Source organism: Pavona decussata, unplaced genomic scaffold, assembly GCF_977016875.1.
Source record: "Pavona decussata unplaced genomic scaffold, jaPavDecu1.1 SCAFFOLD_12, whole genome shotgun sequence".
Taxonomy (NCBI): Eukaryota; Metazoa; Cnidaria; class Anthozoa; order Scleractinia; family Agariciidae; genus Pavona; species Pavona decussata.
The window spans coordinates 393,065-420,623 of record NW_028145435.1 but is presented as its reverse complement, the minus strand read 5'-3'; the positions used below and the strand labels follow the sequence as shown (position 1 = coordinate 420,623).

Sequence of the window (27,559 nt, the reverse complement as noted above, 5' to 3'; positions counted from 1 at the left end):
AACTGGGCTTGTAAAGCTTTAATTGATATTTCCCTTTCTTTATGTAACGAATGCAATTTAAACAGGTTTGGTAATTGCGTTTGTTTATAACAATAGAGCGCAGGAGAAAACCTTTTGAGGTTGAATTTCTGTTATAGAAACTGTGACTATTACTTTTCATAAATGAATAGAACATTAAGTTCACCTGTCTTCAGTTCAAATGGAGCCTACAGAAATAACAACTCTCATGGAAACTAAAGAGAATATCAATGAAATTCGAATCTTCATACAGGGATAGTGCGACAGAGATTTGTCTCTTTTAAATGCGCAATGAGTTATTTAGCGTGATAATTTCTCAGAAGGTGTTCTTTTAGAATTTAGCTTAGATGTCCAACAACCTCAAAAAATTCCTGGATGTGAATAAATACATTCAATTATTTTAGCGACAACAGCTAACGAATTGGAGATGAGGTGGCAAAGAAATTCAGTAGAAAGCAGAAAAATGAGAAGTGAATTTAGATCGCCGAAAAATTTCAACTTCTGGTGTGATCGATAATGATACAGAGCATTCGATTATTCTATTCAGTTTAAATCGTTTGTAGCTACTGAGCAAAGTTATTCGATGTGAAAAACGTAAGCTTTCCTCGACTTTGGAAATAATATAAAAGTATTTGTTGGTGAAATAAAAGGCATAAAACTGGGCTTGTAGAGCTTTAATATTTCCCTTTCTTTGTGTATTCAATGCTATTTAAACAGGCTTCGTGATTGCGTTTGTTTGTTATAATAGAGCGCAGGAGAAAACGTTTTGAGATTTAATTTCTGTTATAGAAACTTTGACTATTTTCATAAATGAATGGAACATTAAGTTCACCCGTCTTCAGTTCAAGAGGAGCCTACAGAAATCGCAACTCCGAAGGAAGCTAAAGAGGATATTAAAGAAACTCGAGTCTACAAACACGATAACGCGACACTCACTACCCTGTCTACAAGGGCAATGATTTGTTTGGCGATAAGGTCTCAGAAGATATTCATTAATACCCCGTTAGAGTTTGTGCTAGCTTTCTAGCAACGACAAAAATTTCTGAAGCAGAAATGAAAGGCGTTTTAGTACTTTAGCGACAACAGATAGGAAATTGGATAACACTTAGAAGCCGAAGGCCGTAAATTAAATTAGGTATGACTAACAAAAAAAATGAATTTGCGTTGCTCTAAACTTCAACTTGTGGCGCGATTGGTTATGATTGTAGAGCGTGGAGATTCTGAGTGAAAATACACCAGAGTAGTGAAAAATTTATTCACGGAAGTGTTTTACTTGCGGAAAATAAAGGTTTCATTCTCTGAGATTTTTTTAATACAGACACAAGAGTAACTTACTTTCGGCTGCTTTACAATAAATATTTTATGGAAGCTGAAATCGTTTATCCTATTTTAAATCATGATTTGTGTATAGCTACTGAGCAACTTAATTAGGTGTGGAAAAAGCAAGTTTCTAGGAAAACATTCCTTTGACCTGTTTTGAATTACAAAAGAAAGCAGGATGCGCATGCATATGTTGTGGTTTAAGACTTTTTGGTTTAAAATTTTTCAAACCAGTTTAATTTCTATTCTCCTCTGTGCAGTTTTCATTGCCATAATCCGAGACAAAGGGAAATAAAAATCGAACTGATTTGAAACTCCGTAAAAACTAAAATCTTAAACTAAGATTTTACCTTACGTTTCTCGTCTTATGCAAGACCACCGCCACATTAAATTGAGACGGTGATCATCTTATTTTAACACAGGAGATCTTAAATGAAGACTATCGGAGTCTCAGTTAGTATAAAAGATAAAAGATCGTCTCAAATATTGTCTTTAAATCGTCTTCATTTGAGAAGCGCTTATCTTAATCAACATTGAGGCATCTTACTTTAAGAAAGACCAGTCTTAATTATATTAATCTGAGTCGATGGGGTCCTTGTTTTAAGATGTTTTTTGGTCTTGTGGAAATTTTAAGACGCCTAAGCAGGCTATAAGATTCTGCCATCCTACGTAAGATGTAATACGCCTTAAGCTGGCGACACACCTGGCATTTTATACGACGATCGCAGCGAATTTGATCGCCAGCGAAAATCGCAAGTGATTTTCGCCACCGATTGATGCGGACACACCTGGCGATTTTTTTCCGCCGATCGCGGCGTTGTTCATGTGATAAAACCGCCCAACCTGACTGATTGACTTTACTGGCAATTCGCAGCGATGAGCGTAAAAAAATCGCGGAACGGGCACACTTGGCAAATTTAATCGCCGATATCTGACATGCCAGATATCGGCGATTTAATACGCCGATCTCTGCTCTCACCATTTTAGTTCTCGGTAAAAAAAAAAAATAAATAAAACAAGGCTAACTTGGAAGAAATAGAAAATTCCAACACAAAAGGATCCAAATTTTGGAAAGCCCTTGCTGATTGGTTCATTTAAAAAAATGCAGACCTCATAGGAAACAGGACTTCTTTTCTGATTGGTTGATTTTGATCCAAACTCTGCAGACACGGAGTCTGGAGCTTTGATCCAACACAAACTTTCACCTTGTTTAGAACAAGCTGATTTAACATACTCCTCATGATCAAGCAGCGGAAAGTGGAGAATTTACAAGAATTTCGAGACAGCAACTTCAATATTCAAATAACAAGACATCTGGACATAAAATACGGGCTAAAGCCCCGGTAAACGTGGTAACTTACACGAATTTGACAGCATGCGCGAGCCAGAAGATTGAAAATGGAAATGAAGAAATTACTGTCGCTTTTTATTGAAAACCAAAGATGAGTCCAACAATTCTACTGTATCACCGATCAGAGGAATGAGTGTAGTGACAATCTGCATTCCCTGCTATTAGAGGTCTCTATGATTTAAAGGACTTTAAGACCAACAAAACAGTAGTTATTGGCCGCGGCCCGGCCTCTGTTTTCCGGTGAATTTACGGTAAGCTGATTTCGATAAGTTGTCTCATTTAAATTAGATTTGGTGTAATAAAGTACAATGGATTGAAATTCGTTGTGTTTTCGTTGCTTCATATTATCATGTTCAAGCTTAATGGTATTAAACGCTCCCTGTCAGTTTTTTAATGTAGTGACCGTTGCAGTTAGATTTATACCTTGCTTCGAAACTTAAATCAGTTGAGATTCTAAAGCATCTAGAATAAGATTGTTCAAATCTTGAGTTAAGATGAAAATATGACTTACCACAGCACTTTGGATCTAAGAAAAAATCATCTTAATCTAAGACGCCATCATCGTATAAATAAGAAGAAAGTCGTCTTATACTAAGATGAATCGTCTTCAAATGAGATTTACGCGCTGTCTTACCACAGCACCAGAATTAAGTGTAAAACACGTCTTAAAGTAAGATTTTAGTTTTTACGGAGAACGTTTTCAACTTAAAATGGTTTTGAACAACAATGTATAGATTATTTCGAGGAAATTACTGATTACTGGTTGAATTAATTTATTAACCCGTCCTGTATCCGAGTTGTTAAACTACTAAGTGGAATCATGTGGTGTCATTATTTGAGACCGTGGTCTCAGCGGTCAGCAGGATGGAATCGTCTAAGCCACCAGCAGGGATTAATAGAACTCTAAGAAGAGTGGCTTATTGAGAAAATGTTCACTTGCATCATTTGAAGAAAACTGAAGTTTCATTCCCTGGGTTCTGGTTCAAATCTTTAAGAACTAATTTGTGTGGAAAACTAAATTCGTTGATTCTCTTTCAACTCTTGATTCTAGATCCTTACCAAACTTAGTATGTCTGTATGAATAAAGGAATTTTTTCCCTTAGCTTTGGTAAACGTATGAAAGATCTTCTTAGTAATAATATAAAGAATAGAACACGACGTTTGAAGTTGTGAAGTAGCCTTTTCAATTCAATACTAATCAAACTTCCCTAACTGGTCTCTTTCTTTCTCCAGTCTATGTCTGTTACTCAATCATAATTCCTCATTGCTCCTCCGTTGCAGTAAAGCCTAGATTGTAGCGCTTTTCAATTGACTGTCGAAAGTAATTCACGTTTGCTTCACCACGTATTGTGAATGGTTAGCAAAATTAAACTCGCACCACTTTCTAAACCAATGAGAAGCCAAACCAAAACCAATCACGGCCTGCTCGCACACAATACTTCGAGTTCTGATTGGTTCATTGTTGTCTTTACGTCTTCTGTGATCGGTTAGGGTGGTCACTTTGGATTTGGTGTTAGGACACTCAAATGAAATCTACCCACAGCCCGGGGAAAAAATCTCGTGAGAGTTTTCTGGAGTCAGATTAAATGTAGTGTACCTGCTTTTCTGTTTCTTCTGATTAGTTTATTCTTTTTGAAGGAGTCGACGAATAAGCCTTAAAATTAGTATCTTTACTCTTGGAAGGGGGTACTACAAGCCAAGATATGGCTGTTTTACTTAATATTTTCTTTCTTACAGATTTTCTACTTTGCTTTTGTAGATCTGGACGTCTTATTTCGTAGTTCACCATGAAGGCTACCTATATTGTCATTGTAAGTGCTCTGATGGCGCACATGCTTTTTACGTCAGACGCAGGAATGGCTAAGAAGTGTTCTAAGGAGTGTACAGAATGTAAGTGAGACCAACCAAACTAGAGCTTTTCCACGAAATGTTTTCAAAGGTCTTTCCTTTTTTCTTTTTCTTTTATATTCTTTCAATTCGTCGATTGGTTCTTTTCTCCTGATTTTCGAAACATGTCTTCTTTAATTCTCATAATGAGTTAAAGTTAAAACTAAGCGGGCGTTGATGTGTGCGAGTTGTTAGACGCGCCCGCTTATAATCCGAATTTGCAGAGTTCTGATCTCCAGCTGGATTTGTTCTATGGTAGTCCCCTGTTCAAATTCTCAGCCTCGTGTTTGTAGCCAACTATAGTCAACCTCCCACCAGCCGAATTCTGTTTAAGTGTTATGTGCAGTTTACAATGTTTTGTTCTGTGGTTTTTAGTTTCTACAGTCATCACTTCACTTTTTAAGACTTGTACATTTAAATAAAACGACTTTTTTCTTCCTATCTATCGTCTTAGTTATCGAGAACAAAATTGATCCTCTGGAGGAAAGGCTTCAGGGTAGGTTGAACTGTCGTTAATTTAATCTTCCAGTTGAGCTCTACTGGCTTAAACTCTCTTGCTTAGATGACCTTCCTATTGCTAACAGTTATACGGCAACTTTTTTTTATTTCAAATAAAACATAATAATAATAAGTAGATAAATGTTATTAGGCCTGTCACCTCAAAACAAAATATACTGATTTCTGAAGTACCAAAACCCCCAGGTCGCGAAAAACTTGCGCACTAGCTCGTTAAAAGATCGTATTTCCATTTCTAGAGATCGTATTGGTCCATGAACAAACAACGATGATTGGTGAAGTTGCCAATTGTTGCCAAAACTCTATTAAAGGAGTTTAATACATCACTAAAGCAAATTTCTGTACAGTATACAAAATTACGGAATGGATTTGAAACATCTCGTTGATTTTGTGTTTTTATATCCCTCTCTTCTTTTAGTTCTAACCAAAGAATTGAATGAACTGAAGAGTGAAAACCAAGGTTAGTTACTTTTGCAATTGAGGCTTATTTATCCCATAAAATCATTTTAAATTTCAAGCGAACCTAGCAAACACCTTATTGTAAGATACAAGACAGAAAATTTTCACCCTTGCCATTCAGTCACGCTTAAATGCTTTTCCACACAAAATCAAGTTTGTAAAATAGATCCTTTGGAGGAAAGACTGCAGGGTAGGCTGAACTGTCGTTAATTAAATCTCCCCGTTGTGCTCTACTGGCCTAAAATCTCTTGCTTCGATAATACTCCTATTGTTAACAGCTTTACGGGAAGTGTTTTTTTTAATCAAGAAACTAAGGAGAGAAATGTTATTAGGCCTTGTCGCCTCAATACAAAATCAGCTGATTTCTTAAGTATCCAAACCCTCAAATCGTGGAAAATAATAGTGCTAGCTCGTTGAAAGATAGTATTTCCATTTCTAGAGACCAGGAACAAACTACAATGATGTTGAAGTGGCCAATTGTTGCAAAAGCCCTATTAGATGAGTTTTATTGTGTACCTAAAACAAATTTTTGTACAGTCTACACAATGACGGAAAGGATTTATAACATCTTATTGATTTATGTTTTGATGTCCCTTTCTTCTTTTAGCTCAAACCGAAGAATTGAATGAACTGAAGCAAGACAACCAAGGTTAGTTGCTTTTGCAATTGAGGCTTTTTCATCTAATATAAATTTTTTTTTCAAACGAGCGTAGAAAACCCCTAATTCTAGGATACAAGACAGATAATTTGCACTCTTGCTCTTCAGTCACGCTCAAATGCTTTTCCACACAAATCACAATTTTTTTAATCAAGAAACATAGTAGAGAAATGTTATTAGGCCTTGTTGCCTCCATACAAAATCTATTGGTTTCTGAAGTATCCAAACCCTCAGATCGTGGAAAATAAGAGTTCTAGCTCGTTAAAAGATGGTATTCCATCTCTAGAGACCGTATTGGTCCAGGAAAAAACAACGATGATTGGTGAAGTGGCCAGTTAATGCAAAAGCTCTATTAGATGAGTTTAAATGCGTAACTGTTCAGTCTACACAACTAAGGAAAGGATTTAAAACATCTCATTGATTTATGTTTTTAATATCCTTTTTTTTTTTTTTAGCTCAAACTGAAGAATTGAATGAACTGAAGAGTGACAACCAAGGTCAGTTACTTTTGCAATTGAGGCTTATTCATCCCATAGAAATCGTTTTTTCATTTTAAACGAACCTGGAAAACCCCCATTCTAAGATACAAGACAGGAAATTTCCACCCTTACCATTCAGTCACGCTCAAATGCTTTTTCACACAAATCAGTTTGTAAAACTGATCCTCTGGAGTAAAGGCTTCAGGGTAGGTTGAACCGTCACTAATTAAATCTCCCCGTTGCGCTCTACTGGGTTAAAATCTCTTACAATGGCGATCTTGCTATTGATCTTCTTATTGCTAACAGTTATATGGCAACTCTTTTTTATTATTATTTTAAATCAAGAAACTTAGTAGATAAAAGTTATTAGGCCTGTCACCTCAAAACAAAATAGACTGATTTCTGAAGTATCAAAACCCCCAGGTCGCGGGAAACTTGCGCACTAGCTCGCTGAAAGATAGTATTTCCATTTCTAGAGACCATAATTGTCCAGAAACAAACAAAAATTAATGGTGAAGTGGCCAATTGTTGCCAAAGCCCAATTAGCGGAGTTTAATACACAACTAAAACAAATTTCTGTACAGTATACAAAATTACGGAATGGATTTAAAGCATCTCACTGATTTATGTTTTTGATGTCCCTTTCTTCCTTTAGCTCAAACCGAAGAGTTGAATGAGCTGAAGAGTGAAAACCAAGGTTAGTTACTTTTGCCATTGAGGCTTATTCATCCCATAGAAATCTTTTTTCATTTCAAGCGAACCTCGGAAAACCCCCATTGTAAGATACAAGACAGAAAATTTGCACCCTTGCCATTCAGTTACGCTCAAATGCTTCTCCACACAAAGTAAGTTTGTTAAATTTATCCCCCGGAGGAAAGGTTTCAGGGTAGGTTAAACTGTCACTAATTAAATTTCCCCGTTGTGCTCTACTGGGCTAAAATCTCTTGCTATGGTGATCTTTCTATTGATAACAGTTATACGGCAACTGTTTTTCTTTTAAGGTTACCGTATACCTTCAGAGGTGTCTCGCGTCCAAACGATGTAGCGCGTCCGGTTTAAACTGTAGATACCTGAATCCTATATCAAATTAAAGCCTATAGAGCTGGCTATCAAACTATACCAAGAATTTTGAAACAAAATGAATTGCCGAACTTTTAGCACTGTTTTCTCGAATCAATTTTTTCACTTGGAGGAGTCACTTCAAAGAGCTAAAACTCAAAGGGAATTTGTTCGTTTGGACAATAGCTAGTTTAACATATAAACAACAAAAAACGTGTCCGCGAATTTTTTCGTTCGAAATATTTTTTCTCCGAGAGCGATTTTTGTAAGATCACTCCATCTTTTTTATCCTATTTTAAAAATATTCTATAACTTTTCATTGCGATTGAATATGGCAAAATGCAGACACCCTTTTTTAGCGCTTTGGGTCCGGAAACTGAGGAGCAACTTAAATTAGCGAAAAATAAAATTGGCTTTGACTTGTAGCTTTCAAGAGGTGATTCGGACTCTCGCATTTAGAGGTCGTGAAAAATTCGACAATTCATTTTATTTCAAAATTGTTGGTATAGTTTGATAGCCAGCTCCATAAGCTTTAAATTGATATAGGGATTTAGGTATCTACAGTTTAAACTGGACGTACTACATCACTTGGACGCGAAACACCTCAGTAGAGAAATGTTATTAGGCCTTGTCGCCTCAACACAAAATCCACTGATTTCTGAAGTATCAAAAACCTCAGATCGTAGAAAAAAAAAGCGTCCTAGCTCGTTAAAAGATAGTATTTCCATTTCTAGAGACCATATTGGTCCAGGAACAAACTACGATGATTAGTGAAGCAGGCAATTTTTCCCAAAGCCCTACTAGATGAGTTTTAATGCGTAATTAAGACAAATTTCTGTACAGTCTACACAATTACGGAAAGGATTTAAAACATCTGATTAATTTATGTTTTTGATATCCCTTTCTTCTTTTAGCTCAAACCGAAGAATTGAATAAACTGAAGAATGACAACCAAGGTCAGTTGCTTTGACAATTGAGGCTTATTCATCTCATAGAGATCTTTTCTCATTTCAAACGAACCTAGAAAACCCACCATTGTAGGATACAAGACAGAAAATTTGCACCCTTGCCATTCAGTCACGCTCAAATGCTTTTCCACACAAATCAAGTTTGAAAATGCCAAAAAATCTCTGCTCATCGGCTATGTTGCACTTAAATGCCCTTACATTTCTTGCTCTTATGATCTTCCAATTGCTAACAGTTATACAACATTATTTGGCCTTATCACGTCAATACATAATTTACTGATTTCTTTAGTGTTCAAACCCTTAGACCGTTGGGCATGCAAGTTAGTATTCTAGGTAACTGAAAGATAGTATTTCCAATTCCAGAGATAAAGATCTTAAACTTAGTGAAAATCATGAGGCTTTTAAGCGTAAACTTAAGCATACATTGCGGGACACTTGGGTATTTATAGACTTTCGATTATTAATTTTCTACCTTTTATGTATCGTTCTTATATGTATATATATAATTAATTTACCTTATTTTCATTTTAAACATGATGTATTGATCACTGAAAAGCCCCTCTGGGGAGTGTTCAATAAAGTATTATCTTATCTTATCTTTATCACATTTGCCGGCTACAAATTACATTGGCTGGGATACCTTAACATCTCATTAATTTATGTTTTTGACATCCCTTTCTTCTTTTAGCTCAAACCGAAGAGTTGTGTAACTTTTGGCACAGCCTATAACAAAAATGTTTGTTATTAAGATTTAATAATCCTTTCTAATCTCTTAGAGCTCCAGTCTGCTGTTGAATCTCTGAACAAAACAGTGACACAAGTTCAGGTTCAGTTTGCTGGTACGTTACTAATCTCAATGGTTAAGTCGCACAATGTGTAATTCGGGGAAAACGGAAAAAAACGGGCACTTAACTCGAATTCGTTAACTGAATGTTAAAACTATCAGCTAATGGTTAGTTTATGGTTGGTTTATTTTATGATAAGCTTTTTGCTTATTGTCCCACCGGTTTGTGATACACTTAAAGCAAAACCGTTTCAGCTTTTCGTTTTCTATTAAGGTTGCCGTTGAGCATTGCGGTTGTTTACAACATTAAAAGGCTTCATAATTTTTTTAGTATCCTGGGTTAATGATACTTCTAAAATTTGCGAATTTGATTTAAGAAAAGCATCTATTCTTGACGTGCGCATGCACTTCAAACTAACAGAAACTTTCCAGTACAGGCTCTATCAAAGGAGAAGCCTTAAGACTTCTCAAAACAAAATCTTCAAAAACAACATTTGAAGAAAACATTACTCTATTCAAAGAGAGATTACGCTACAGGGGTTACCCCGATAACCTTATAGATAAAACTCTCTCAGAAGTCAATTACAGCGAAAGAATGTCGGCACTACAAAACAAACAAAAATCGGGCAAAAACATTTTGCCGTTTGTTACAGAATATCGCCCTTCTGTGCCTAGCCTAAAACCGTTTAGTTGAGTAAATAGCACTTGAAAGAAAATCAGCCTCTGCTAAGAGAGATCTACAAAGACCCTTCCTTACTTTCGTACAGAAAAGGGAGATCTTTGAAAGGTGTACTCGTAAGAGCAAATTAACTTTGAAGGTCATATTCCTCCTATCTCGACCAATAGGAGCCGTGTTTGGCCTCTCTTTATTATTTTATCATCATTGTGATATTTTTAGGCAGAGCCCCGTCCTAGAGGTCACCGCATATAACGAACACTGCTAAATGCAAGTGCTAAACTTAAAAAAAGCACGGTAGATAAACTCTGGAAACGCTCCTGCGTTTAACAGATTGAAGAATACTCCGTTGCTAACAAACCAGCGGTCCATGCTGCAGAAATAGAAATCTCACTTGCTGGATAAAACGTTGTAAGACCTTCTCAAGAAACAATTAAATACAACCACCTCATTGGCTTATCCTCGTTAGCGAATAGAAATCTTTGATTTTCGATCCGTCCCACGAGTATTTAAACGGCTGCAAGTCTCACTTTCTACAGAATGAAGCCCTTGCTCAAAATCATTCCTCAAAACCTTAACACAGTAGCAACTGATGAGATTCACTGACAGAATCGAAACTGCAGTCTTGCTTGGTAGATACTATGGAGGAAAATAATATTATGAATGAAGAAGGACTACTCACTGTATTCACATCAGTGCTTCCAAAAGACATTACCATAATCAAATTTCGTAGAATTCAACGGCTTGAATCGAGAGAAAGCACTGATGTAAAACAAATTACGAATAAGGCACACTCTACGGTCCATGAACCGGAACTAAACGTACATGTGGAAAGAATTTCAAACATCCAAATCACCTTCCTTTACAAAAAAACTTTCAGTTAATGGCTAGTTTACGGTCGTTGTTGTTGTTTTTTTTTTTATTATAAGCTTTATGCACATTGTCCCAGCTGTTTTACCCTTTGTTTTCTATTAAGGTTACCGTTGAACACTGCGGTTTTTTACCATTAAAAGGCTTTATTATTTTTTAGTATCCTGGGTTAATGATACCTCTAAACTTTGTGAGGGCCTTTTTAAATTACGTTTTCACGGTAACAAGTTTGAGAGGTAGCGCTCGAGGCAAGATGATCAACACATTAGTTAGTTATGGAGAACAAAATTGATCCTCTTGAGGACAGGCTTCGGGCGAGGTTGAACTGTCATTAATTAAATATCCGCGTTGTGCTCTACTGGCCTAAAATCTTTTGCTATAATGAACTTCCTATTGCTAACAGTTATTCGGCAACTCTTTTTTTTAATCAAGAAACTAATTAGAAAAAAGTTATTAGGCCTTGTCGCCTCAATACAAAATCTACTTATTTCTGAAGTATCCAAACCCTCAGATCGTAGAAAATAAGCGTTCTAGCTCGTTGAAAGATAGTATTTCCATTTCTAGAGACCATATTGGTCCAGAAACAAACTATGATGATTGGTGCAGTGATGAAAGAACCTTTTACGGGGAATAAGCTGCTTCTCTTTTGCAAAAGGATTCACCTCTTACAATCATGTGACTCTACTTTATTCCCTATAAGACTTACACGAAGCCCGTTCACTCTGCTTTACACTCAATTCTTGGTGTAAATAGATATCACCCATTTTTATATTGACTAGACAATCACTTGCTCAATTTAAATTAAAGTTTACGTAATCCTTCCGTGATCGGCTTCAGAGAGCTTACTTGCATCCATGCCTTCGATCTGTTAGCTGAGCTTTAGACATTTTCCTAGGGAAATTTCACCAGGAAACTTGGGTTGTCCAGTCAATACAAAACAGGGTGACCAATAGGAAAATTACAAAGTTCAGACTTCTACAACAACGTTTCACAAAAATAATCTGAAAAACACGAAAAGTTGTTGCTTAAAAATACGTTGAAGGTTTAAAGCTTCTTCATCGAAAATAATTGGCTAAACGTTTCCATAAAATAAATGGATACTTGATCATCAAAATCTAGAGCTCAAATTATATACTCAGTATGTGGTTGTTAACAGAATTACAACAATAAGTATTTACCTTCATGTTCACCCTAAAATCGAAATTGTTACTAGAATATCTTTGTTTTTAAAATGAACTTCAACTGTCATGAATGTGGTTAAAAGAGCCCAAAGAAATCTACTAAAAATGATTAAAAATAAGAGCAACAGTTATTTCCTGGTAAGGACTGACGAAAGGTCAAGTTGAGTAAAATCTCATCAAAGTAAGGTAAACAAGGTGTTATCATTTGTAAAAAAAAAAAACTAAATTAGACATATCTTTATGGTTGAAAATGTTTCTGCGGAAACAAGTGGCTGTTCATACCGATTTCATGATTAGAGAATTTATACGTTAATCACACATTAAGAACAACTAAGTCGAAGTACAAGGTGAGACAAGGAATTGATCACTATTATCTTTAGAGAGCTCCGCAACGAGGAAAAAGAGTCAACTGGTCTTTTTCTTTGATATTTTCCAAACCGAAATATAACTGGTAATAAGTCCCAATCCAAAATAAAATTCCTTTAACTATTTTAACCAAAATAATAACAATTATGTTACAAAAGTGGCCAATTGTTGCAGAAGTCCTATTAGATGAGTTTTAATGCTTAACTTAAACAAATTTCCGTTCAGTCTACACAATTACGGAATGGATTTAAAACATCTCATTGATTTATGTTTTTGATATCCCTTTCTTTTTTTTAGCTCAAACCAAAGAATTGAATGAACTGAAGAGTGACAACCAAGGTTAGTTACTTTTGCAATTGAGGCTTATTCATCCTATAGAAATCATTTTAAATTTAAAACAAACCTAGAAAATCCCCATTCTAAGGTACAAGATAGAAAATCTGCATTCTTGCCATTTAGTTACGCTCAAATCAAGTTTGTAAAATTGATCCTCTGAAGGAAAATCCTCAAGGTAGGCTGAACTGCTTCTAATTCAATCTCACCGTTGTGCTCTACTGGCCTAAAATCTCTGGCTATGATGATCTTCCTATTGCTAACAGTTATACGGCAAATCTTTTTTTTTTAATGAAGAAACTAAGTAGAGAAATATTATAAGGCCTTTTTGCCTCAATACAAAACCTACTGATCTCTCAACTATCCAAACCCTCTGATCGTGAAAAATTAGCGTTCTAGCTATTTGATAGATAGTATTTCCAATGCTAGAGACCATGTTGGTCTAGAAACAAACTACAATGATTGGTGAAGTGGCCAATTGTTCCCACAGCTCTATTAGATGAGTTTTAATGCGTAACTAAAACAAATTTCTGTACAGTATACACAATTCCGAAAGGATTTAAAACAAAACATTGATTTATGTTTTTGATAACCTTTTTCTTTTTAGCTCAAACCGAAGAATTGAATGATCTGAAGAGTGACAACAAAGGTTGGTTGCTTTTGCAATTGAGGCTTATTCATCCCATAGAAATCTTTTTTTCATTTCAAACGAACCTAGAAAACCACCCATACAAAACAAAAAAATTGCGCCCTTGCCATCCAGTCACGCTCAAATGCTTTTCCACACAAATCAAGTTTGAAAAATTCATACTCTGGTGAAAAGGCTTCAGGGTAGGCTGAACTGTCAGTCTAGCTAACTGAGAGATAGTATTTCCATTTCCAGAGATCACATTTGTCCGGCTACAAATTACGATGATTGGTGAGACCTAAAACATCTCATTAATTTATGTTTTTGACATCTCTTTCTTTTTTTAGCTCAAACCAAAGAGTTGTGTAACTTTTGGCACAGCCTATACCAAAAGTGTTTATTATTTAAGGCTTAATAGCGGAGCTCCGCCCGCGGAGCCCCATAGCTAACATAATTTGATAACCCGTGAATGCGAGAAAGTTTGGTTTGGTCATGACGTCACTTTTGTCCATCCGTACGACCTTCCGTACGCAGCGGTTGTTTCGCCCGAAAGTCGATTTGCCCGACGTTATATCGCCCGGACTCACGGCGATGTTTAAAATAACAAAATGGAAAACTTACATTGAAAAAAAAAAATAGCTATTAGACCTACACTATTAAACGAGCGGAGATGTACAAACAAACTAAAAGAGGTCCTTACGTTGAGGTGCCGAGTTTCTCCGAGATGTTAGGGATTTACCTACAAGATGATTGATTATGATTTCAAGACAAATAGCTGGCATGTCGATTTTCAACAAATATTATTTAATTGATTTACTTTTGTTAGCGGGAAAGTTTACCGCGAAGTGAAAACGTAGAACTAATTATGAAATCCAAATGGAATTTGTGAAAACGGTGTATTAGCATGTTGTATTTTGTCGTGCAAATCGACGCAAGTTCGGGCGAAACGCTTTCGGGCGAGTCGACTTTCGGGCGTAACAACCGCAATTAGTACCACAGAAAAACTCAGGTTGTGTGAAGCTGTGCTGCGATCGTGCCCCGAACCTTGTTTGTTTAGCGGGAAGTTCTTTTTAAGAAAAACACAAAGACATTTTGAAGACAACAAAATTCAAAGTCAAGTTATGTAACCGACAGCGGGAGAAACAGCAAGACGACTAGCGGCGGGAGAAACAAATCGACTTGCACATCATCAAAATTTTGAAGTGAAACCATCTTACTCCGACCCGGCACGACGAATCGTTGACTTTTTCCGCTTGAAGTGAAACGTTTCGCTCCATTGATGTTGTAAAACGGACGGAAAACCAGGAATTGGAATTAAAGGACTGTTTATTCTCAGAAGAGGCGAGTATATTCATGTGATTTTGTTGACGAAACTTTGCTTCTTTGCTGTCTGGCAAGAATTTGTTGTTTTGCAGTGTTGACACGCCGTTTAATAAGCTAAATACTGCTAACTTCACAGCAGTCTCTTGAGCTCACTTTTTTCGGTCCATGTTCATTATTTCCCTTGGAGTTTTATTTTCTAATCTCCTCCAAATTTTGCCTTCCAACAGCGGGAGAAGGAGTATAAATACGACTCGCATCCGGCGGGAGAGGTGCCATAAACAGCAACCGTATCTTGAAGTGAACTCATTTTACTCCGATCCAGCTTGACGAAACGTTGGATTTTTCCTCTTGAAGTGGAACGTTTCGCTCACTTAACGTTGTAAAACGAACGAAAAAAATCAGCAGTGTAATAAAAAGACGGGTTATTCTCAGAAGAGGCGAGTATATCCATGTGATTTTGTTGAGAAATCGTTGCTGGTTTGCAAGATATTGATTTCTTGCACTTAAGCTAAAGCTAAATACTGCTAACTTGAGGGCAGTCTTTTGAGCTCTTTTTTTCGGGCCATGTTTATTTTTTTCCCTTGGAGTTTTATTTTCTAACCTTCTCCAATTTTACCTACCAACAGCGGGAAAAAGAGCAAGGTGACTAGCGGCGGGAGAAACAAATGGACTCTTTTAGAGGCGGGATATCATAAACAGCGGCCGAAGAGAAATCATTTTACTCTGATCCGACGCGACGAAACGTTTCATTTTTCCTCTTGAAGTGAAACTTTTCGCTTACTTTACGTTGTAAAACGAACGAAAAATCAGCAATGGAATAAAAGGACTTGTTATCGATCCCCAAAGAGGCGAGTATTTTATTTTTTGTGATTTTGTTGACAAAACTTTAATTTGCTGTTTTGCAAGATATTGTTTTTATTGCAGTGTTTACATTGCAACTTCTTTTACTTAAGCTACTGCTAACTTCAGAGCAGTCTCTTGAGCTCATTTTTTGGTCCATGTTTGATATTTCTCTCGGAGGTTTATTTTCTTATCTCTTCCCACTTTAGTTCATTTAAGAAAATTTGATTCTCAGGTAAAATAGTTAGTCAAAACAAACGTCTTGCAATACACTGTATCGTTGGCATAAACTACTGACAATTTTTTTCTCGCATATATTTCTATTTTAACATTTATTTCTGACAATCTTTACAGAGAACAAACACAAATACTTAGTGTGATTTCATTTTCATCTATACAATTAGCTTACGCAAATATTTATTCGCCTGTTTGTGCAAATTTTTTGAAAGATCGTTATTTAGTTTATTTCTGTACTGATTGCTATATACACAAGTTCTCCTCCAAAAAGAATAATAACAACAGAAAAAATAAATATCAGTAGGAGGAAGTCCCCGTCCTGAATATTTACCTTCAGTGTACATACATGTCATGTTTTGATATTTGATTTTGGACCCCCACTCACATAATCATGTAGCTTAGAATGCCTCTTTTACTGAAATGGTTTTTTGGTTTCAAGAGGATACCTTACTACCTTGTATAACAGGTAGTATATTTATTCACGTGAAGCCAAGTATAATTTAAAGTTTAATTTTGAAGCAGCAGGGGTGTTTTGCGGAACGCCAAATGCCGAATCCATAGAAGTTCTTTTATGGAATGGCTGCCATAACAACAACTTAAAGCTAACTGTCTGTATAACCAGTTCTTAACCCTAGACAGTAAAAAGAAGTGCTTAGAACTAAATAACTTCGTTCGTTGCTTAATGCTAAACTGTCATAGTTGACGTAAAATGTAACATTCAGCATTCGGCAAAATACCCCTGCCGGTTAAGCAATAAACAATATTATTAAAGTCTAAGCACTTTTCTATACTATTTAGGGTTAAGAAATTCACCAATTTAATGCAAAGCGTGTGGCACCCCGTCCACTAGCGTTGTCCACATTATGCCGGCATAATTTTGAGCATAATAGTGAGGAATCATTATCGAGCATTATGCCAGCATAATAGTAAGAAAAATTCTCTGAAATACAGTATGTCAAAATATCGAAAACCAAGCATTTGCTCTGGAGGACTATATTGAAGCCTCCATCATACTTCAGTATAACCAAAGATGATCACATAAAGGGAATACTTATATTATATGTTGCCTATATAATCCTCTATATAAGCATATCAAGCGATCGTATTTTATTTTAGGTAAAAAAATGAGTGATCCGGGGGAAAAATTCTGAGCATAATAGCGGAACATTTTGAGCATAATAGTGAGAGTTTTTGAGCATAAAGAATTAGCATAATAGTGAAACTTGTGAGCATAATATGGAGAACCCTACTGTCCAGTTCTAGTGCTGTAACCTTTTCTTAACCGGCGATGGTCAAGTTCACACTCGCTATCATCACTCTCACTCTCACTAAACATCCCCTCACTTTCACTGCACTATGTTTCGCCCAAAACAACGGTGTCTTCTCTGTCACTTTCATCATCATCGTCAGGTGTGGGTTCGTTAGCTTGTAAAAGACGCTGGCCTGGCACTTTCATTGTCGCTAATATCTGTCCCCTTGCTTCTTGTAGTTGACTGAATGATTAGCCCAATCGTTTCATTTTTCAATTTTTTCTTGTATGGAAGGGAGTGTTTTTTCAAGTAAATGTCAAGTTCAAAAACATAAAGAGATTGAATACCTCCAAATAGAAGTAACTCTTCCCAATTGTAATCCTTGTTCTCGGTTTTGTCGCTTCTCGACGGTTGCTTGATTTCGCAAATCTTTGGAGAAATGGAGATGATTTAAATGGTCTAGGTATATTTTAACTAGCTCTTCAAAAGCCACAAAGGTACACCATAGAAAAAAAGTCTAATTTCTTTCAATGTGTTCAGCTTTCCTTCATTGAATGGATTTTTTATTTGCGCCTTAGGCATAAAGTAATCAACTGGTTTTGCTGTTTAATCTAAAGAAGTAGCCAGAGATTCAAAGACACTTTCATTTGTTCTTTAAGTTTTCTATATCCGGAAAAGGGCGTGGAATTCTGCCCATCATGGAGCCAGCCAACCATTTTTGCATGAAGCGCACTGCTGCTCTTCCTTAACCTTACAGGTGTCTTTGACAAATTCCATGTATAACTCTCCGACATCATGGCGTTCATTTATATAGTCACAAATTTAAGCAAAATAATTATAGCCGGGACATGTTTTTCTCTGAACTTTCGGATGCCTTCATGAAATCATGATTAGCTGGGTACTGTTGGAAAAACAATGCCTCCTTCTCCCACTCTGTTACAAATGCCCTTATGTAATCTGACAGAACAGGTGCATCTTCAATGCACCATGGTGTGTCATGAGCAACCCTTCATGCATTTCTCTCCATTCTTTATCTTCGTGATTTTCGTAGTCAGCTAGTCACAGCCATCTTCTTAATTATTTTCGTCTGATTTGTCATAAAAAATATTCTCATTTTATAGTACCGCCATCGATAAAGGCTAGCATCTCCAACTGCAGAATTAGTTCTTTCACCTTCGCCCTGGCCACTGTCTTCTTGTGCTCGATGAATCCTGATGCGGTTATCAGAGTCTCCAAATTCTGGACAATTCGGCTTCTCGGAACCTGACTTCATCAATCAACATTATCTTGATTAACTACTGCATCATAAATACTGTCCATGCAGTATTTATGATATAGATCACATTAAAAATGGCTTCAATTACATTTTTCCCCAGAAGAATTGATTTTTTAAGGGAATCTATTGGTATGTTAAAGAGATTATACGGTCACAATCAATTCGTATGATGACTGAACATTTTTTTTTTCAAAAAAGAAGGTAGGCCGGACTAGATCAATGTAACTATTTGCATGGAATATTTGGATGGTTCCTTTGCAAGGCAAACTACAGCTATTTATACAAATGTGGTTTATAACACAAAACTGCTGCATTCTCTGTCTGGTCATGCAGTGAATGTCAGCCTCTATATCATTTTAATTTTTAGTAAAGGATTATTTAAAGTGAAATTTACTAGTTAATTATAATGCAAATGTCATTAAATGTTAAGACTCCAGAAATGCTTGTATCGGGCATGTTAGAGGAGCTTTTAAAGTTAAAAAGGGTGATAGGGGGGAGTAGGCATGGTATTTTACCATGGTTTGCAGGATAGCGCATGGAGGGGGTGGGGGGGGGGGCAGAAAAATATATTAATTGTTGAACATCATTGGGTGGGGGGGCTTCCAAAATATGAAAGGGAAAATTTTATATATCATCATAGGCCCCCATGTGCATAAATTATGAACCCTCCCTCAGGAGGTTTTTAAGATCTGCCACTGCCTGGGCACAAAAGCCATGCACAGAGGGTGTAACCTTATCTTTTAGATTTAGATCTTGTGTTTTAGCCATAACTTATAAATTGATGAAAGCTTTTTATTTACCATCACAGATCATGATAGATGTGTTGAAAACACAGTATGGCTCAAGAATCACTTTGTTAATGGAAGCTCTTGCTGAGGCAGTTCATAAACTTGTAAATTATGCATTCTTCTGTGAGAGTTTCTGTGCATTTTCCCCATCAAGGGATAGATCCAGTTGTGTATTAAATTTCTTACCTTTAGATGATTGTTTATGATGGCAGGAACCAAATTGAATAGGTACTCGCTGAGTAAAATTTTTCTTCAGCTGTATAGATTTTGATTAGTTGGCAATGTAGGGCTATTGCTCTAGCATGGTGTGTACAACAGAGATTGGCTATTGGATGCATGGGCTTAGCTGTGTTTATAAGCAACAATCAGCACTGTCACTCAATCATTCTTATAACTATTCAATTGATTAAAAGGCTACAACAATATCCTGAACAAGGGCATTCCCTAGCTCACTGTACTTTTAGTATACATATTTTTTTTCATGAAGCCTGAATATCAGCTGTTTCCCGTCACTTACCAATCATCTGGAGAGGAGGCGGCTGATACTCAGGCCATGTTTAATGCAACCACATCCTGGCTTCTGTTGATAACTGTGATTACAGATAAAAGGTCAAACTTCTTATCAGCCATCTCTTTAAATTAAAAGAAAACTTTAAAACTTTTTAGTGAGTAATGAATTATGAAATGTGTACAGTTATTTATTTTACAGTGCAATCTCAGTTATTTGAACCTTCAATTTTCCAACGCTCCAGATTCTTTGAAGAAGTAGTTGTTAATTCTCTTGGATTTGCTTCAGTCAGATTATTACCTCCTATTTTTTTTTAACAAAATTCAGTTTCCCTGGGAGGTTAAAAAAAATTGGTATTCCACTGTAGCAATTTAGGTATCATTATTATACAAATGTTATACACCAAGTCAATTATTTTCTTTTACTTACTTTTAATTATCCAACAATAACTGTTTATTGTTCATGGGTTTTGTGACATTAGTGACCAGTTCTACAATTTTCTACACCTTATCATATAGTCTGGTATAACTTTTTCAGCAACTTAAGGAAAAACGCTAATATTATTTTCCTGTTTCCATTCTGTCCAGGGTTTATGTAAAATCTTTATTTATAAAGGGGAAGTTTAAACCACTGATTGTTTTGAAAAATATTTTAAGTGATAAAATGCTTTTAATTTGCAATATTTCAAGCAGAGTATTAACTCTCTCGTAAGCTACCACCCTTCGGGCACGACAAAATGGTCGCTTACAGGAGGTGGTCTCTTGCGGGAAAGATTAACAAAATAAGCCTAACACTGGATTGATTTTAAATTAATTACATAAAAATATAACCTTAACAGCTAACATTAGGCAAATATTTGATCTTTTTACATCAATTCATTCTTCAGATGAAACTTTGTATAACATTTTGGAACACATCACTGTAACAATTCCCGTTTAACTAAAGATCTAATTAAAGCGGTCTTCTCTGTCTGTAACCTGTCAGCAGTCTGGGGTAGCGTCATTAAAAATTGAACTTTTGTCAAGTCTGAGTAATGATTTACTAACAATCATACATAATTATGTAAGGTGGTCGCTCACCGGAAACAGAAAACAAAAGAATATGTGTAATTTCTGGCCAAAAAAGTGGTCGCGGTTCCTTAAGAAATTTGAGTGGTGGTCGCCTACGAGAGAGCTCTTAAAACGGTATTTAACTGAGAAACAAAACGGTTGTTTACGAAGTGGTCGCTTACAGGAGGTGGTCGCTTACGAGAAGCGGTCACTATGAAAGAGTTGACTGTACATCATTTTGTGAATTCAGAAGAGGACTATTATATCCACACTCAACTCTCTCTAAGCACTCTTGTACCTTCTATTTTTTTTTTCTCGGAAAAACAGGATTATGAAAAGTAAAGTAAGGGATATTTTTTACAGAATGCTTATTAAATGATACATGATAGGTGTGTTGCTGTGTATAAACTGAATGGGACTTCTCAGATGAGGTGCTATTCATAAGCTGGAGTGATGAAGATGCACCAATGTAGTGTTTATCATTCTAATGACTTCTTCAATTGCAATTTTAATATTATCTTAATTAAATATTAAAGGTTTCTTCTAGGAAATTGCTGCCTCTTCAAAAAAAAAAACAGCTTAAAGGTGTTGATGCATACATAAAGATTTGAAGTTATCTTACCTATTGACAGAGCAATCGGATCTTTCGCCTTCCACCGACACAGCAAAACCCCTTCTACTTTTAGCATATATCACACTAAAAATTTTCCTTCAACCCAACAAATCTGCTATTAGAACGGAACATTTGCACGCAGTCAAACAGAAAAAAAATAAGATAAGGCGCAGGAAAAATTTGATCGTTTCCAAACTTGAAAATTTCTGCAAAGTTTCCTAGCGCTTACAAAGATCCTTGCTATTTTTGTCCACCATCCTTGTACAGGAAACGTCTAAACACTGCCATTTTTTATCCAAATCTTTAGAACAAAGGAAGGACAACTAAAATTTGCCCCTTCGGGCGCCATATTTGTTTATGAAATTTAAGTTCGTCCGTGTGTACGAAGAATCGGGGTACTAGTAACCTTGTTTCCAGAGGCTGCGTTCCTTTTTCAAACGCGCGCGGGCCCTGGGCACGAGATTGGGGTGCAAACGCAAAGATCTTTCCGGCAACAATAGATAAATTTTCCTTATCGCACGCATTTCAAGCTTTACACAGATACAGTGATAGTTTCCACAGGACAAATATTTGTGGAGAGCTTAATTTTTTCATGCACAAGTATTTTATACTTTATCAGCACTGTGATCTCGCACGATTAACAAGAGCAGCTGCTTCAAAACATTTTCCGCTGACGCGTAAACAGTTTTATGCACTTAAGATATACATATTAAACTCCAGAAAGAATGAGGAACTTGCATGTATATAAATGCTGTTAAAGAAGAATTTTGGAGCTCCGCTTTTAGGCTTGGCTAAATATATATATTACTCCTTTCTAATCTCCTAGAGCTCCAGTCTGCCGTGGAATCTCTGAACAAAACAGTGACACAACTGCAGGATCAGGTTGCTGGTGCGTTACTATTCTCATTGGTTAAGTCGTTCAATGCGTAATTTTGGGGAAAACGGGCACTTAACTCGATTTCATTAACTGAATGTTAAAACTTTCCATTAATGGTTAGTCAATAGTTAGTTTATTTTATGATAACCTTTGTTTACATTGTCCCACCTGTTTGTGATACACTTAAAGCAAAACCGTTTTACCCTTTTGTTTTCTATTCAGGTTGCCGTTAAACATTACGGTTGTTTACAATATTAAAAGGCTTTATAATTTCTTATTATCCTGGGTTATAAATACCTCTAAATTTTGCAAAAGCCGTTTTAAGATTACGTTTTCACAGTAAGATGTTTGAGAGATAGCGCTCGAGGCAAGACTGTTTGAAAAATAATCTGCTGCGTTTATGATTAACACAATAATTAGCTATCGAGAACGAAATTGATTCTTGACTGGAGCAAAGGCTTCAGGGTAGGTTGAACTGTTGTTAATTAAATATCCCCGTTTTGCTCTACTAGCCTAAAATCTTTTGCTATGATGATAGTATGGGATATGAGGGGATCGGCGCATTTTAAATTGTCCGACTGTTGCACTTTTTATTTTAAATTGTCCGACTGTTGCACTTTTTAAAGGTTTTCGCTGCGGTAATAACCAGGCTGTTGCACTTTTTCCCAGAAATTGCACCAAAAAATTACACCAAAAAACTGCGCAGAAAAATTGCGCCAAAAAAATTGCGCCAAAAAATTGCGCTGACATTTTCCAAGTCGAAATATCCTCAAGGCATTTTCAAAAGAAAACTTTTTGGAATTCTATATTAAAATATCCACAAAAGTGCGTTTAAAATAATCATCATATGAAATCATTAGTCATTTCGACGCTTGGTTTTTTATTTGGTTTTTATGGCTCAGGCGAAGCCAGGAGTTTAGCTTCTCGGCAGCGCAAGTCGCAGCAGACATGTTATCGATAGGAGATTCACTGAAGCTTGAAAGCAAAGCTTTCTAGATGAAGTGAATATACTGAGATTACATGTCTGATAAGACGAGCAGGGGATGGAGAAGCGTTAAAAACTCCCCGAAACCTTTAGGTGGGGGAGGAGCGAAGCGACGAAGGGTTTCGGGAATAATTGCACAAATATAATTTTCCAAGGTCAAATCCAAAAAGGCTTAAAAAGAAACCGCTTATATATAATATGGAGAAAATTCCAGAAAAAAAATCTAATCCTATATATATGGATAAATTATCAAAATCTGAATTATTTCAAATTATTTCTCAGCAAAGTAAGAATATTTCTGCATTAACAAAACAAGTGAAACAATTAATTGTTGTGAATAAGCAATTAATCAAACAAAACAAACCAGTTCCAGCACCACGTACTAAAATCATGGAACGCCCTATTCCAGCACCACGTAGAAATGTCAAGCAATTGGTTAAAGAATATGAGGAAAATATTATTACACCAGTTCCACCTCCCCGCACTAAAATAAAGCAAGTGAATAAAGCTTTAAAAGGTTTTACTGAATCATATGAGGTGACGGTAATCGATGATAAAGATCCATTAGTTCAATTGCAAAAAACAAGACAAAAACTAGGATTTTATATCAAAAACATATTAGAATCCATGAAAGGTTTGAAGTTTATTGAAACTCTGAAAGTGACGTTTGAAAAAACAACAGGTGATATAATTATATCCAAGAAGGTATATTTTAACAGTAAGACTCAAACGATCATCAACCAAACAGAAATTGCTGAAGCACTAAAATTGACTGCAGAACAAATCTTGAATAGGATAGCTCAATGGATATCAGAGGGTTCAGGATGGATCATAAAATCAATCGACAATCATTATCTGAATATTGTACGATATAAACCAATGAAGGGTTCATCGTATCTTAAACTGCCAATTGAATTACAAAATAAGAAAGGATTAATCAATCTGCAGAATAAAGACAATGAATGTTTTAGATGGTGCCATGTGAGACATCTTTGTCCAATGGATAAAGACCCACAGCGCATTAAAAAATCTGACCGAAAATATGTTAGTGAATTGAATTATGATGGAGTTGTATTTCCTGTTTCCATCAAACAGATAAATAAAATTGAATTACAAAATAAAATCAATATCAATGTTTTCGGTTACGAGAATAAGCAACCATATCCATTATTTGTCTCAAAAGAAAAGTTTGAAGATCATATGGAATTATTGCTTATATCTGAAAATGAGAATAAACATTTTGCGTACATCAAAGATTTTAATAGATTTATGTTTAACCAAACCAAGCATAAAAATAAGAAACATTTTTGTATGCATTGTTTGCAATGTTTTAGCACAAAAGATGTGTTTGATGTCCACAAGAAAAACTGTATTGTAATAAATGGTACACAAGCCATAAAAATGCCAAGTAAAGATAACAACATTTTAAAATATAACCATTACCACAAGCAATTACCAGCTCCATTTGTAATATATGCTGACTTTGAAGCTTTAACAGAACGGATACATGGTTGCCAACAGAATAATGACAAATCTTTTACAGATGCTTATCAAAAGCATACAGATTGTGGATATGGGTATAAAGTTGTTTGTTGTTACGATGATAAGTATACCAAGGATGTTCAATATTATAGAGGTGAAAATGCTGTTTACAAATTTTTGGAAAAAATGTTAGAAGAAGTAAGTTACTGCAAAAATATTATCAAACAAAAATTCAACAAGCCATTGAAAATGACTAATGTTGATGAAGAACAATTTAAAAAAGCTGATAAGTGTCATATTTGTGGTATATTGTATAATGACAAAGATATAAGAGTCAGGGACCATTGTCATATTACAGGTTTGTTTAGAGGTTCAGCACATCAAGATTGCAATTTGTCGTTTAAACTCACTGGCAAGATACCTGTAGTTTTTCATAATCTGAGAGGATACGATAGTCATTTTATAATGCAGCAGATTGGTGAAATTGTTAAAAAACATACATATGTGAATGGAAAAGGTGAGGAGTGTCAAATGAATGTCAATGCCATTCCAAATAACATGGAAAAATATATGGCTGTTATGTTGGGAAATAGTTTGGTATTTATTGATAGTTTTCAGTTTATGAGTCAATCACTTGCTAATCTTGTTAATAATCTTCCAAAAGATGCTTTAAAATACACGAGAGAATTTTTCAAGAAGGATAAATATTTCAATCTAATGACTAAGAAAGGTGTATACCCATATGATTACATGGATAGTTTTGATAAGTTTAAAATGACTGAATTACCATCAAAAGAAGAGTTTTATAGTCAATTGAATGATGAGCATATATCTGATGAGCAACATAACCATGCAAAAAAAGTTTGGAAAACCTTTAAAATAGAAAATATGGGAGTATATCATGATCTTTACTTAAACAGTGACATACTTTTATTAGCAGATGTTTTTGAAAATTTCAGGAAAACGTGTTTGGAATATTATAAGTTAGATCCATGCCATTATTTCACAAGTCCAGGTTTGAGTTGGGATGCTATGTTAAAAATGACTGGTATCAAATTAGAACTTATGACTGATATGGATATGTTCCAATTTATTGAAAAAGGTCTAAGAGGTGGTACCAGTTACATTGCTAATCGATATGGAAAAGCAATAATCCCTACATGAAAGAGTATGATGAAAAAGAACCATCTTCTTATATCATGTATCTTGATGCAAATAATTTATATGGTTGGGCTATGTCACAATATCTTCCAACAGGAGGTTTCAAATGGATGTCTCAAAATAAAATCGATGAACTTGACTTAGCTAAGTATGATTCCTCATCAAAAAAGGGATTAATATTGGAAGTTGATTTGGATTATCCTACCTCACTACATGATCTTCATAATGATTTTCCATTAGCACCAGAACAAGTTTGTGTAAAAGAGAATATGTTGTCGAATTATTGTAGTACGATAAAAGAAAAGTATAATATTTCCATTGGTCAGGTTCATAAATTAATTCCAACTTTGTCTGAAAAATGGAACTATGTATTACATTATAGAAATTTGCATTTATATCTTGATCTAGGTTTGAAAATAATCAAGGTTCATAGAGTACTAGAATTTGATCAATCTCCATGGCTGAAACAATACATAGATTTCAACACTCTTAAAAGAACTAATGCCAAAAATAGTTTTGAAAAAGATTTCTTTAAACTTATGAATAATAGTGTATTTGGAAAAATAATGGAAAACCTCAGAAAAAGAGTTGATGTAAGGTTAGTCACTGATGAAAAGAAACTTGTTCAATTAACATCAAAACCAACCTATGTTTCAAGTAAAATTTTCAACGAGAATCTAGTAGCAGTTCATAAGATAAAAGAGACATTAACCCTAAATAGACCAGCATATGTTGGGATGTGTATTCTAGATATAAGTAAAACACTAGTATATGATTTTCATTATAACTACATCAAATCCAAATACGGAAACAGAGCAAAATTATTATTTACAGACACTGATTCTCTAACGTATGAAATTCAAACAGAAGATTCCTACAAAGATTTTTGGAACGACAAAGATAAATTTGATAACAGTGATTATCCAACAGATAGTCCATTTTATGATGCTAGTACTAAAAAGGTAATAGGTAAGTTTAAAGATGAAGCGGCTGGCAAACCGATAACAGAATTCATTGGTTTGCGTAGTAAAATGTATTCATACACCAAAGATGATGGCACAAACAATAAAACTGCAAAAGGTATTGCAAAAAATGTGATTAAAAAAGTCATTAAACATGAGGATTACAAAAATATATTATTTAACAACGAGCAAATGTATCATAACATGAACACAATCAGAAGTGATTTGCATATCCTCAAGAGTTTTTCACTAAACAAAGTTTCATTATCATGTTTTGATGATAAAAGATACATTAAAAATGATAGCATAAATAGTTATGCATATGGGCACTACCGCATAAAAGAAGCAGGAGATTGAATCACCAGTATATGCTGGATTAATTTTTCAAAGAATCAATAACATATTCAATTAATAATTCAATTTTTCGATTTTTCAAAGGTTGTAAACATTCACATATTTTAATCAATGTTGAGAAAAAGCCATTTTCTCCACTTATGAATTGTTCTTTCAAATATTTTAAACGATGTTCAGTGATATATCCGATAATAGTTCCATCATTTTGATAATTATAATATTTCAACATACTATCAAATATTTCTGAATTACATTGGTGATTATATTTATAACATTTGTATAATAATTCGATGTAAAGGTC

At 35.3% G+C, this 27,559-nt stretch overlaps 1 protein-coding gene across 6 annotated transcripts in view; it reads left to right on the top strand.

Moving 5' to 3' along the window:
• Positions 1–27,559, top strand: part of LOC146487910 (uncharacterized) — a 119,712-nt gene that overhangs the window by 9,287 nt on the left and 82,866 nt on the right. Inside the window, exons 2-10 of one of the 6 annotated variants that reach the window (XM_085125506.1) lie at positions 4,449–4,579; positions 5,031–5,072; positions 5,511–5,552; positions 6,159–6,200; positions 6,665–6,706; positions 7,344–7,385; positions 8,662–8,703; positions 12,890–12,931; positions 13,533–13,574. In XM_085125506.1, coding sequence (XP_084981632.1) covers positions 4,477–4,579; positions 5,031–5,072; positions 5,511–5,552; positions 6,159–6,200; positions 6,665–6,706; positions 7,344–7,385; positions 8,662–8,703; positions 12,890–12,931; positions 13,533–13,574 — 439 coding nt within the window. In that variant the 5' untranslated portion in view covers positions 4,449–4,476. The remainder of the gene's footprint in view (positions 1–4,448; positions 4,580–5,030; positions 5,073–5,510; positions 5,553–6,158; positions 6,201–6,664; positions 6,707–7,343; positions 7,386–8,661; positions 8,704–12,889; positions 12,932–13,532; positions 13,575–27,559) is intronic. The other 5 variants (XM_085125511.1, XM_085125525.1, XM_085125518.1 and 2 more) reach the window with 5 other exon arrangements.